The sequence below is a fragment of the Psammomys obesus genome, unplaced genomic scaffold (genome assembly GCF_907164565.1).
Source record: "Psammomys obesus unplaced genomic scaffold, mPsaObe1.curated_primary_1811, whole genome shotgun sequence".
Taxonomy (NCBI): Eukaryota; Metazoa; Chordata; class Mammalia; order Rodentia; family Muridae; genus Psammomys; species Psammomys obesus.
Window position 1 is genome coordinate 15,856,353 of NW_026596039.1, and position 14,317 is coordinate 15,870,669.

Sequence of the window (14,317 nt, forward strand, 5' to 3'; positions counted from 1 at the left end):
TGTGGTGTGGGAAGAAATTTTTTTTTTTTTGTAATACTTGGGCTTGAACTTGCACACACCAGGGTTATGTTCTACCACTGAGATTTTGAACTGTGAAATGCAATTGAAATAAGTACTTCATTTTCTTTCTATACGAGTTCCCTTTCGGTGTCACTTCCGGTTAGAGATCCCTTGGTTCAGAGGCAGCTCCTAAAAGCTTCCAAATTATTCTGTTCCTGAGCACTCAAGAAGACAGCATGTGGAGGCTGACACACACAGGAAGACTGAAAAAGACCAGCCTGGGTGGTAGAGAAAGACCCTGCCGTTCATAAAGAAATAAAGTACTCAGTTTTGGCAAGAGACCACTGTGTGGCTTCCTGAGCTCCAGTGGCACCAATGATACTTTCAGTAAGGAAAGCCAGTGTGAGGGTTGAGAAATACATCCCTTCCCTGGTTGAGCAAGGGTTTCCTGAGTTCCCTAGTCTGAGCATGCTGCTTTTCCAGGGCTGGTAATGCGAACACCCCTGGACTGGATAAGCAGCCCCTCTCTGTGAGAGCCCAGCTGAGGAGCTGGGTAATGGTGATGAAGTAGGCTAACAGAGATGTCCCTGGCTCAGAAGGAGGGGTTCTTGAGGATCCCAGGCAGAATGAATGACAAGAAGATGACAGGCTCACTTGAGCTGACAAATGCCTGATGCCTGGGCCCCACTGATTTTCTTCCAGGACTAGAACTCAGCACCAGCTGGGACCTAGACCCCAGAATTGCACTGTTGAGCCTTAGGCCAGCTCCATCATACAAGATTAGAATTTCAAGAGCTTTTTATAAATAAACCAGTTCATGAGCTAAGAGACTTTATACCAGAACAAATTTTTTTCATCTCCCCTCCACACACCCTGTGTGTGTGTGTGTGTGTGTGTGTTTTCCTGTAACCTGACCTGGAATTCAACTTGTGAGGCTCCCACCTCCACCTCCCTCATGCTAGGATTACAGGTGTGCACCTCCACACGTACTCTTTGAAGGCCAGAAGCTCATTAGACTGCTTATCTGCAGCTGCTTTGTTTAGCTTCATCAGCCCTTGCTGCCAAGGACAGAGTACTTTGTATTTATGTTTAAGGTCAGGTTTGGGGAGGAAGAGGTCAGAAAGACTTTAAGTTTCAGTTAGGTGGCTACAGGTGGCTGGCCTTGAGTTTCGTTCTCTTTCTCTTTTCTTTTTTGTTTTAACAAAGGCAAACTGCATGTTCCCATTGGAATTGCAAATTCTCTTCACACAGTGGCCTCTTGGAAGAGCCTGCCTTTCTTAGCTGAGCCCAGAGTCTCTGGCCATAACTTCAGACATCTAGGTAGAGTTTCGACATCTGTGGCTTGAAGGTCCAGTAAAAAACACCGCATTCGGTCCTTGTGGGGCTCCTGTCCTCTCCAGGTCATACTGACTCCCCCTTCTTTCATATGATTCCCTGCACTCTGCTGAGGGTTTGGTTATGAGTTTCAGCATCTGCTTTGGTACACTGCTAGGTAGAGTCTTTCAGAGGTCCTCTGCGGTAGGCTCCTGTCCTGTTACTTGTTTTTCACTTCATCCAATGTCCATCCCATTTGTTTTTCTAAGTGAGGATTGATCATCTTACCCCAGGTCCTCTTTCTTGTTTATCTTCTTTACGTGTACAGATTTCAGTATGTACCTATAAGTGAGTATATACCATGTGTATATCTGGGCACAGAGGTCTTTTATGAGACTGTATCTCCAACCAAGGACCATGTATGGATATAACCTAAATGTACTACTCAGATGTAGCCCATGGTAGCTCACTATCCAAGTGGGTTCCCTAATAAGGGGAACAGAGACTATTTCTGACATAAACTCAATGGCTGGCTCTTTGACTTTCCCCATCCCCCTTGGGAGGAGCAGCCTTGCTAGGCCACAGAGGAGGACTTTGCAGCCAGTCCTGAAGATACCTGATAAGCTAGGGTCAGATGGAAGGTGAGGAGGACCTCCCCTATCAGTGGACTTGGAAAGGGGCAGAAAGGAGATGAGGGAAGGATGATGGGATTGGAAGGGAATGAGGGAGCTGGATACAGCTGGGATACAAGGTGAATAAACTGTAACTAATATTAAAAAAAAATAAAAAATTAATAATTAAAAAAGAAACACAGCATTTTTGTGACCTTTTGTCTCCAGCCCTAAGAATCCGCTAAGAGAGGGGTAATTACCAGATGCCGTGGGGTTTTGTTTGTGAGGCCGTTTACACGCTCATAATAGTAACTGACACGGCTGAGAATGGCCGGAAGAGTGTCCGCTGTGTAAGAGACAGGGGACTAAGTTATGTTTGTTTTTATTTTCGTTCTTGTTTTGGGGGTTGAGACAATCGATGTAGTGCAGACTGCTGGGATTAGAGGTGCACTCCAATCTGATTTTGTACAGTTCTGGGGGGTGGAATCCAGGACTGTTAGAGAGTGCACAAGCATTCTACCCGCTGAGGCACACCTCCAGCCCCTCACCTGGCATTTAAACAATATTCCACTGAGCAAAGAGCAGGTCTGCATGGTAGAACTTCAGGGATACCCCAGGGGGCCCACTGTTGTGCTGTGTGGCTTGGGCTAGGTTTTGCTTTTCTTCTATAACAGTAGGCCAAAGCCATTATTCCAGAACGTATATTTTCCAGAAGAATGTGATCCATCACATTCTTTTCAATATAACCGGTCATCAATATGTTATGTTAAGGTTGTTTGCTACACAAACCACGTTGCAATGAACATTCCAGGCCAGAAATCCTTGTCCACTTTTCCTATCAGGAGCATGTGATGACTAACTTTATAAATAAGCAATACAGCATTGGCTAATAATAAGTGCTACCTAGATAAAATAAAAGCCAGTTGAGGGCACAGGAGTATCTGGGTATCACTTAGGAGTTAGGGAAAGCCTGACCGGAGCCTTTAGTGGGAATGACAGAAAAGGTGTGGTAAGACAGAATGACTGGCGACAAGGGGTGTGACAATGATGGACAGTGGCTTCCAACAGGGACAGGGACACACTGTAGACAGAGCTGTCTAACTCCCCCGGGGTAATGGCTTCAGAGGCCTCTTCCGCTCCAACACCCTCAAGTCCTACATCAAAACCTAAGAAGCCTTCTATACCAACGCGACCTTTGATTCTTAATTTTTAGATTTTCGTCCAAATTCTTAATCATTGTGATGGGGGCGGGAGAGATCACTTCTTGCTTTATGGCTACACATTTTCATGCAGAATGTTTCATTTCAAATACAGCTTTATGGCGCCTAAGTTTATTAAGACAGTATTTCTGAGAAGATTAAGATAATTTCCTATAAAGCATGTAAATCGACACTCAGTGTATAAATGCAGTCAGCGGGTCAGGAAATGAAAACTCCTTCCCCGCAGATTGCAGCTGTGTCTGTCCCGGACCAGTAATGAGTGTCAGGAAGAAGGGCTCATTTTCCCTATTGACGCTCCACTGTGGCAAACTACTTCTTCTGTGATCCCCCAGGCAACAAATGAACCATTGTGAAATCTTTTCTGGTCTTCTCAATGGGCAATTATATATATTTTTAAAGACAATAAATTTTTTGTCACGGTGCAGCTGATTACATTCATTTATAAGAATAACTAAAATGCAGGGAATCCAATTTTTGGGGTGGGCCTGGTCATGTTAAGGTACTTATCAAAGACATTATGGAATACGGCGGGCGCCTGGAGTTGAGCCTCCCCCCCGCCCCTCCCAGCAGACTGTGTGCCCTTGAATAGGCAGGGGCGCTCCTGGAAATGAGCACTGTCCATTATGCTTCAGTTCAGGGAGCTGTTGGCCAGCAGAGGCACCTGAGACAGTCACCTGGCATTGGTTAGTTTCCAGACCTTAATCTAGGGTGGAATATGTCACCGTCTACCCACTGCACCCACGGGGCATTCATTCTAGGACCCTTCTTAAATACCAGACTCCTAGGGCGCGCAAATCCCTCCATGTAGAAACAGTGCGGTATTGGAATACTGCATGCACCTACACACTTCTTGTTAAATCGCCTCTAGGTTGCTTGTGATAGCTAATACAGCATAAATGCCGTGCGCATAATTCTAGTAAGCGGTCACTCGGGGAATGACAGAAGAGGTTGGCACATATTCAGCATAAGCACGATTCTTTTCAGCCTGTAATTGGTTGGATCTATGAATGCCGAATGGGAGATAAAGAGGACCCAGTATTTGTGTTTTTTGCATAGTTCAGTTTTACTACGTTTGTGTAGATGTGTGATAGGCATTCAGTGGCTCAGGAACCTCTTTCTACTACACTCAACAGATATTGTTGGCATAAAATAAAATAAAATATAAAATAAAATAAAATAAAAAAAGGATGAGTTTCCCTCTGGATCCACTGACAAACAAAAACCCCCCCCCCAACACAAGAAACTCAATCACCTTCTCTTCAAGTCAAAGCATGATCTTTTTAAAAAGTTATTATTATTATTATTATTACTTTTAGTCATGTGTATCTGTATGTGCCTGTGCCAGAAGAGGCTTTTGAATGCCCTGGAGCTGGAATTGCAAGCAGTTGTAAACTGCTGGTCAGACACGTGGGAAATGAGCTCCAGTGCTTGCAGGAGCAGCCAATGCTCGGAAACACTGAGCCTGCCTTCCAGCCCAAAGCATTATCTTTATTTTTTTAACGTTTTCTTTTTTAAAAAATAATTTAAGTGAAAGAGCAATCAGTGAAGAAAAAAAAATTAAATGACATATGGAGCTTAATGCAGTTTCTTCCACGCTGGTTCTCCAACTCCACCTGGTGTGATTTTGTTTGTTTCTTTGTTTGTTTTGTTCTGTAATACCTTAAACTCACCAGTGTAAAGCTATGTGAAAGCCTGATTGCACGGCTGCTTTATATTAACAGAAGCATGTTCTAACACCATCCTGTGCTCCACATTTTATCACGTATTTACCTTTCTATCTATCAACCTGTGGATTTGAGATCATCACACGTGGGGATCAGCCCAGAGAACAAGAGCAGAGCAGAGCACGGGGGAGCAGACATCAGCTCATCCTTTGTGGTAGTGATTGTACAGGCTGTTATGCTGGGAGTCAGCAGTATCCGGTGGTCTGAGGATCACGGCCAACCAGGGCTACTTTGCACGTGTTAGGGGCTAAGTTAGCTCAACCCTCAAGGAAGGTTTTGTAGATTACAAAGTTTAAACACCCCCCTCAGTGCTTACCGACCTGCTCAGTGAGAACTTGCTCCTTCTCCAAGCTCTTTCTGAAAGGCATAGCAAGCCTTTCAGACTTTGGGAGTCTGCTCATCAGCATAGTGAAACCTGGATTTGGTCATTTCCCACGGATCCCCTCTGTCTTCCCAGAAGCTGAAGAAAATCAAGGGTGTAGGTTTACTTTTTAATTTTTAAATTCTTTTGTTTACATTTCTTTTATCTTTTTCTCCCTTCTCCACCGCAACTCCTTCCAACATCCCAACACCAGGTAGGAGACAGAAAGGGTTAGTGCGGGGGGGGGGGGGCTGTTTTTTCTTAGCTGCTTCCTGCTGGTCAAGGTCATCGGGTTCCTTGGAACCAGTCTAATCCTCATTTCAGGAGATCTTCAACTTCTCGTCTCAAAACAGCAGACAGGAGCAGCAAAGGGGAAGCAGGAGCAGCCTTGTTCTTTCTCCCCTACCCACTCTCTGGACTCTGGCATTTATTCTCTCTCTGGAGTCCTCAGATTTAAACTATCTGCAGCCGGCAAAGAGCTCCTCTCAGAGCCCACACGAAGCAAATAGTCTGCTGCTGTAGACCATCTGAATCAGTCTTATATCCCACACCTGAGACCAAAACAAAAACAAGTTTATAGCCACAGCACAGGGGGGTTCTCTAGATGAGCTCTCATATCAAATATACATAAGTCTTTAAAAAGTTTCTTTGCAGTTTGATGCTATTCTAGGGGCCGACGTGTGGCCTCGTGCTAGCTACACAGGACTCTGCCACTAAGCTATATCCCTATTCTTTAACTTTAGTTATAGGGTCTCCATACATTGACCAAACTGGCCTTGACCTCGCTCTGTAGCCCAGACAAAGCCTTGAATTTGCCATTCTCTTGCCTCAGCCTGTGGAATGGTTGGGATTACTGGCCCTACTCCACCATGCTTGACTCTTCAGGTCGTTTGTTTGTTTTCTATTTGTTTGGTTTGCATATGTGTTCATCTTGACATTATAATTACATAATTTTCCCCTTCTATTTCCTTGTTTCAAACAAGCCTCCTGGCTTTTCCATGGCCTCTTTTGTGGTCAATTGTCATTGCACAACCTATATGTATATATACAATATTCCTAAACACATACATGCACCCCGCTCGGTCTATATGATGTTACTTGTATAAGTGGTTTTAGGGCTGACCAAAATCATATAGCCCACTGGTGTGCTCCTCCCTGGGGAAGACTATTTCTCCTGCTCTCAGAATTCCTTAGTGACTTCTTTTCCTCAGACATGTGCATATTACCCTGACGTTGCTTCGTGGCTTTTCCAAGCTGTTTTCTGCTTGTTTGAATAAATGATATCTTCTTCCAAACCCACTGCCTACTGTTTGCTACTAATCACCCTCTCTCTTCACAGATCCGAGTGATGGTGGACCTGTGCAACAGTACGAAGGGCATCTGCCTTACAGGTAGGCTTGTGCGTGTATCAACACAGGGGCTAGCCAAAGAGCCAGGGGCAGAAAACGTACCTTAGGGCCCTTGGTTACAAAAATGCTTCTTCTTTCTTTCACCAGATGTTTTTAATGGAAAGAAAACCAATTGTAATATGATTATGAAAGTATTATTTTTCTGGTATTGTCACAGAAATGTGGCCATGGAAAATAACTAGGACTTGAGTAATTAGAAATGTGTGTGACCCTAAACAAGGGCCAAGGATTTTCTTCAACCACTAGCTTTAAAGGGGAAAATAAAGAAGGGAAAAGAGCTACAGGGCAGAGCTCTCTTTTATGAGAAGTGCTGTGACGCCCAAGATGTAATTCTTTCCCTGTATCAGGTGTGCAGCATAGACAGACAGTTCCGGACCAATGTGCCAGGCCATCACCAAGCACTGTTTCTCTATTTTTTCCCATTATCTTTATGTCTGTGGGGGAGGAGCATGTGCATGCCATGACGTGCATGTCAGGGGTCAGAGGACAACCGTACAGAGTTGGTTCTGCCCTTTAACCTTTACGTAGGTTCCGAGGATCAAATTCAGGGCCCCGGGGTTGCACACCAGGCATGCTGTCTGCTGAGCCACTTCCACGCAGCATCTCTAGAGCTGCATTCCATATGCTAGGTGGGCTTACCGTCTGGCTGTGCCGCTTGCTTATTCCTGCTTCCAGTGGCTCAGGGACACATACAAAAGAGCCAGCCAGGAGGGGTATCAAATCCTGGGTCAAGGAATGGATAAAAGAAAAATGTGTGTGTGTGTGTGTATGTGTGTGTGTTGTGTTGTGTTTTGAGGGAGGAGGTTGGTTTTGTTTGTTTTTAACATAGGAGCTTGCTCTGTAGCCCAGGCTAGCCTCAGATGTGTGACAGTCTTCCTTCCCCAGCCTCCTGGGTTCTGAGTTTGTGGGTGTATACATGCCCAGTTGTGGTGTGGTTTTCTGGATGTAAGCCTGGAAGAAGCCTGCTACTAAGGTGAAGGGCCTGCCCTGTGAAGGTGAGGGCAACCAGGAGGTGGAGGCAAAGGAGAGCCCAGGTTCAGAATAGTCACCCTCACTGACCCCTAAGCGGAGGGACACTCTGCCCTTCCAGAGAATGGTAGCATTGTGAGGAGAAATGGAAAATAATTATGTTCCCATTAAAAATAGTAGAAACGAAGTGAAGAAACACTTCAGTGGACTCTAGATGATGTCCACAAGGCCTTGAGGACAAAAGCTTTTGCAAGGACTCTGAGGTTGCTGTCCCAGGTGCCGGGGAGAATACTTGAGCACCTCACAGGGTAAGGAGGTCCTGCACCGCCAGTATCCAGATGTCAGGGAACTGGCAAGTTTCTAGAGCATTTGCCTCAGTTTCTCTCCTTATGTGGGAGTGAGTTTGTCTAAAGGATGAACTTGTGGCTTACGTGAGTGAGTAAATAAAGATGGAACCTCAACTCCAAGGCTAACTCTTGTTCCCTTATTTTGGCCTCAGAGAGGAAAGCTGTAATCCTGTGGCTTCTTGGGAAATGCTAATTGAATTACTTAAGTGACATTCGGCCCTCACAGAAAATGAAATATCTTCAGAAAGCCCCAGTCCTTTGTCCAGAAACTCTCGTGGTGGAAGCGCCTCCCATCCATCTGTGGGAGTCCCTCTTTAGAGCTCCCACATGTGACAGTAATGAATGCTACAGAAATGCTGAGACGACCGAAACAAAGGCCTTGAGAGGCACAGAAAAAGCCTCTTTCTTATTTTTATAGAGACCTGAGAGGCAGGCTCACGGTGAATGTGCGGGATGGAGCTATTGAGACCACTCAGAGGAGGGTGACGACGGGGACGGGAATGGTGGAAATGGGTTGAGTAGGCAATTTTTTTCTCACCTCAGAACAGGCTTTCAAAAGCCAACACTCTCTTCTTTCATGCCAGCTTGAAATTGAATCTCCTTTTGCACAGAAGCTCTTCAATTAAAAACTTAAGTATGAAAAGTGTAAGTTTCAAAGCAAGTAGATGCTTTGGGACAAACCAGACTGTTTGTATTGGGGGTGGGGACAGAAGGATGAGCAGCAGAACCCAGGACTGGATTGGGCAACTTTGGTGGTCGGCAGAGAGCCTTGGTCCATGGACTAGTGTGGGTTCTGGCCAGGAGGGTAATCTAGGTAGAGCTGGACTCGGGCCCCCGAGATGGGCCTGATTCTATAGTAGATTCATCTTTTTATCTCAGGGGGCTGGAGAGGTGGGTCTGAGCTTAAGAACACTGGCTGCTCTTCCAGAGGTCCTGAGTTCTATTCCTAGCAACCACATAGTGGCTCGCAACCATCTATAATGAGATCTGGCGGCCTCTTCTGGTGTGCAGGTGTACATGCAGACAGAAAATTGTCTACATAATAAATAAATAAATCTTTTTTAAAAAGAACATGCTCTTCCTGAGCCCTGGCTTTAATTCCCTGTACCCACACGGCAGCTCACACCTGTGTGTAATTCCAGCTCCAGAGCTCCTGGCACGCTCATACATGTGCACATGCAGTTGGGAAATAACTACACAGACAGAAAAGCCATGCCCCAGGGAACCCTTGCTGGAGAAAAGCGAGTTAGAAGCCGGACACAGTAATGTAATCTGCCTGTAAAGGCAGAGGCAGGCAGATCACTGTGAGTTCAAGGCCAGCCTGGTCTACAAAGTTAGTCCAGGACAGTCAAGGCTATAGAGGAAGCCTGTTTGAGAGAGAGAGAGAGAGAGAGAGAGAGAGGGAGTGTGTGTGTGTGCGTGTGTGTGTGTGTGTGTGTGTATGTGTGTGTGTGTGTGTTAGGGCTGCAGACCCCAGGTTTCCTCAGGTCTGTGGAGTATGTCTCCCTTTAGCTCCCTCTAAAACAGCAGACCCAGGCGTCACCATCTGAGGTGTTTCTAAATCAAACTTTGAAAAGTGTGGGTGCTTTCTCTGTGGTCATTGCTATGCTCATAGGCACCTTGGCTCGGGTGAACGGGTGATCTCTGGACAGACGGGAGTTACAGATACTCAAGGAGTTGCCTTGATTTGAAGTGTGGTTATTGTGGATGTTGCCGAGTAGTGCAGAAACCTGCAGAATTATCCTTGCCCAATCTTGAGGCTATAGCCTCTTTATTATAATTTTCCCATAACTGTAAAAAGCTTGTATTTCTTTCTTTTTATTTCTAATTTTCACTCTATATCCTGATTGTAGCCCCCTTCCTCATCTCCTCCCTGTCAGTCCTACCCTCCCTTTCCTTTTCCCACCTATCACTGACAGGGGAGCCCTCCTCCTTTGCTATCAGGTCTCAGCAGGACTGCCTGGATCCTCTTTCTCTGTGGCCTGGCAAGGCCACAACACAGGTGGAAGTGACCAAAGAGCAGGCAACAGAATTCACATCAGAGACAGCCCTTGCTCCCCTTACTTGGGAACCCACAAAGAGACTGAGATGCCTGGCTGCATCTGAGAAGCCTATATTTCTTACCTGCGTTAAAATTCTCCTGTTCCTGCTAGTAGAAACCCACCTACTTGAGAAATAGCAATGGTATGGCCTGTGCCAGATCATTATACAGCTAGAGGAGTACGTTTGCCAGTACAAGTTAGGTCAGTCTTTGGTTAGCAGACAGTAAAACTTCAGTGACTTACCTCGCCAAAAGTTTTCACGTCGCAAAGCTCAGCTTGATAACCCTCCCAGTCCTGCTCCCTCTGGTAACGCAGAGCACCACATTGCTACCTCAAACCCCTGTCACCTCAGCGCAGGCACCACGTACTCAAGAATAGAGTGCCTGCATGACTCTCAAGTCTTACAGGCCAAGGCTAGATGTGCTGAGCTTCCCAACGGAAGCCCTGCTTTCCAGGGACCCCCCATTCACAGGGGCCCTTTTAAGGATGTGCTAAATATTTTTCTAGAAAACTGCCAACTCTTAGTGGCTCTACGGCCATGCATGCCATTCACCAGGGCGACCTGGGGAAAATGAAGGTTCTAGGCCTTCAACCCAGAATGAACTAAACTTTCCAGGTGGCACCCAGATATTTAATTTTAAGAAACCTGGTGGGCCAGTCTCAGGCTTCAAACAGAACTGCAGCCCGAGTGTCAGCACTGAGGGAACTGTGATAGATGCACTCCATTACAAGGAGAGCTAACACACCCTACGCACAGCACTGACGGCGCCTCACTAAAGTTCACCCTGACGTGATTGTTAGGCTCTCCTGGACGCCCCCGATGCCCACTGGACACGGTCAGCGTGCACCTTCCAGGGTGTCCCTCCATCATCCTGTGCCTCTCAACTCGTGGTACATCCTGTAGAGAAACTGATTAGCCGGTCTTCAGCCCCCTGCTCGCTGTCAGCCCTTTCCAGTGTGTGCACGCGTGCCCCCTGCTGGTAAAGTCACCACACTGACTCAAGCCTTTTCAGCAACGTGCTGCCAACTTTTAAAATTGTGTGTGTGTGTGAGAGAGAGAGAGAGAGAGAGAGAGAGAGAGAGAGAGTGTGTCTCTGTAGCCCTGGATGTCCTGGAAGTCCCTGTGTAGAGCAAGCTGACTTTGAACTTTCAGAGATCCGCCTGCTTCTGCCTCTGCCTCTGAGTGCCGGGATTAAAGGAATGAAACATGAAAATAAATCTTTTTACTGAAATGTATTCTGATCATGGTTTCCCCTTCCTCATCTCCTCCCAGATCCTCCCTACCTTCCTACCCATCCAACTCCAACTCCATGCCATCTTTCTCTCTTTAGAAAACAAACACGGGGAAAAAGAAAACAGATTTAAAAAATAAAAATAAAAAGCACAACACACCCATCAAAACACATAAAAACACAAAATCAGAAGACATAATATAAAAGCAAAAACCCAGTAAGATTTTAACAAACTGTCCAGGCAAAGCTTCATGAGACATCAACAACAAAAAACCTCCCCAAATCACTGAGCCCATTTTGGGTTAGCCTTCTGCTCTTGGGTGTGGGACTGCCCTGAGGTGTGGTTTGCGAACCAATTTTCTTCTCCACTGAAGAAAACTTTTTCATTTGCAATCAGTTCTCGGTTAGAGGCAGCTTCTTGGCAGGGATGGGAGCCTGTGCCCACTCCACAGCTTTGGCAACGGTCCCAATCTGGCTTGAACCTGCGCAGGTCCCGTGCGTGCTGCCACAGTCCTGCTGTGTCTGGAAGACGCTGCTTCCCTGGAGTCAGACAACCCCTCTGGCTCTTACATTCTTTCTGCCTCCTCTTCCACAGAGTTCCCCGAGCCCTGAGGGTAGAGGATTAGTGAAGAAATCCCATCTTATGACTGAATAGCCCAAGGTCTTTGACTCTCTACACGTAGACCAGCTATGGGTTTCCACCTGCTACAGGAGGAAGCGTCTCTGATGGAGGCTGAGAGGCACTCGGATCCATGGATACAGCAGAATGCTGCTAGGAGTCATTCTATTGATTCGTTCCTTTAACAGAGCAGTGTTGTTTGGTTTTCCCCTATTTGAGCAAGAGTCCCTATAGCAGGATGCAGAATCCTTTGGGCATACGTGAAAGAGTGGTAGAGCTGGGTCCTGAGGTAGATCTATCCGGAAGACTCCCATACTGACTCTCTCAGTGGCTGTACAAGTTTGCACTCCCGCCAGCAATGGATAAATGTTGCCCTTTCCCCGAATCTTTACCAGCATGTGCTGGCATTCGTTTTCTTGATCTTGGCCATTCTGACTGCTGTAAGATGAAATCTCTACGTAGTTTTGATTTGTGTTTCCCTGGTGGCTAAAGATCTTAAACACTTATGTCTCAGCCACTTGTGTTCCGATTTTTAAGAGCCCACTGTAGCCTGCTGCTTTGTTCAAATGATGGTGTGATATAGAAGCCTTCCGGTTTCATAAGGTCCCACTTCTCAGCTGCCGTTCTGAGTGCCTGTGCTGACTGTGGGTACCCCGCTCCAAAAGTCTTTTTCTGTGCCAATGAGTTCAAAAGTATTCTCCAGTATTCAGAATATCTAGCCTCAGGTTGATGTTCTTGATCGATTTGGAGATGAGTTTTGTGAAGGATGATGAATATGGATTTATTTACATTCTCCTAACATGCCTCCATCCAGATTGGCCAGCACCGTTTGGTGAAGATGCTGTCTTTTTTCCAGTGTGTGTTTCTGGCTTCTTTGTCAGAAATCAGGTGTCCATTGATGTGTGAACTTAAGTCTGGGTGCTTGATTCAATGCCATTGATCAGTGTCTGCTGTCTTTATTTCTATAGTTCTGGAGGACAAATTGAAATTGAGAATGATGATGTTTCCAGCAGCTTTTCACGATTCAAGATTGTTTTTACAAATCCTGTTTATTTTGTGTTGCCCTATGAAACTGAAAACCGTCCTATCAATTTCTATGCAGAATTATGTTGGAATTTAGAAGGGGATTGCATTGACTCTGTAGATTGCTTTTGGGAGGATGTCCATTTTCACTATATTTCCATCTTCTGATATCTTCAGTTTCTTAAAGTTTTTATTATACAAGTCTTTAACTTGCTTGGTTAGAGTTATCCCCTCAAAAAAGTTTCCAGGCCATTGTGAAAGGCCTGCAAGTCCCTGAAAATCACTGCATTTTGAAAGACACCTATTCTTCCAAGAATTCTATGTCCCTAGATGCTATCCATCAATGCTTCTGAATTCATTTATCTAAATTTCTCCCATCTACTTCTAACCGGACATGGAGCCTTCCTTATTCTGTGGATACACTCTGAATTTTGAGCCTTTTCTGTAGCTCAGGAGGCACATTCACCCACAGCTTTGCCCAACTCCCACCTCATAGGTCTCCCTATAGTCTCCCCAATGCACCCCTCTCTGTTTCTCTGTGCCGCCCATCTGTCTCTAGCTCACTTAATTTAGCTGTATTCATCTTCCAGCTACGAAGAACATCTCAGACCTGTACTGATGTCCCAGGAACACACTCTAGCCGAGAACCCGCTTCCCAGAGCCTCTGCATCTTGTCATTCAAGTGCTTCTATCTGTCCAGCCCACCCCCTGCCTTGTCCAGCCGTATCTCCACCCAAGCATGGCCAATCCTTTCGTTCTTTCTCCCACCCTGAACCTTAATAGTTCCGCTTCTGGACCTTGGTGTCTGTCTGTCCCTTGCATGAAATGTTAGGTCCACATATGCTGACTTTTCAGTCCCATTGTTTCTTCAGGACCATGGTTCAAAGGTCACCTTCTTGGGATTTCTTCCCAGACTCCAGTGTGCCCAGAAACTTGTCCCATAATCTGGGGCTTATTTCTTTATCGGCCTCTCATATTGCCCTGTGGTTTCAAAGGATCAACCTTCCTCACATGAACCACGAACACAGCAGATACCAGTATTGAGATTTCTCAGTGGAGTTTGGGAAATATGTTTAGAAATGCTCGCCTTCTAAGTGGCCAAAGGCTCAAATTGGGAGTCATTACGTATCATCTAGAGAAACACCAGAAACTCAGCCCTCTCATATCCCGGTCTTCTCGTGTACTTACTGGCTCACCGCGTGCACAGTCTAGGTGACAATAAGGCACGCCTTTTTCTGGAAGCAAAATCGTTTGCTCACTTCTGTGTAAATGATTCATCCAAACCACTTAGGCCCTTGGATCATTTCACTCTAAAGAAGGTATTTGTCACCTGACCTGAGCTCTCAGACTTTCTCAGGCTATTTCATGCAACAAAATACAGGTCTATAAAGCCAGCATGTGCTAGGGTTACTCCTCAGTGTCCTAGAGGAGACAAGTTGGCTGGGG

The 14,317-nt window shown here is 45.8% G+C and overlaps 1 protein-coding gene across 1 annotated transcript in view; it reads left to right on the plus strand.

Annotated features, from left to right (window-relative positions):
• The window catches only part of Gldn (gliomedin), a 49,093-nt gene that overhangs the window by 14,615 nt on the left and 20,161 nt on the right, over positions 1–14,317 (plus strand). The window contains exon 2 of the mRNA XM_055622289.1: positions 6,570–6,621. Coding sequence (XP_055478264.1) covers positions 6,570–6,621 — 52 coding nt within the window. The remainder of the gene's footprint in view (positions 1–6,569; positions 6,622–14,317) is intronic.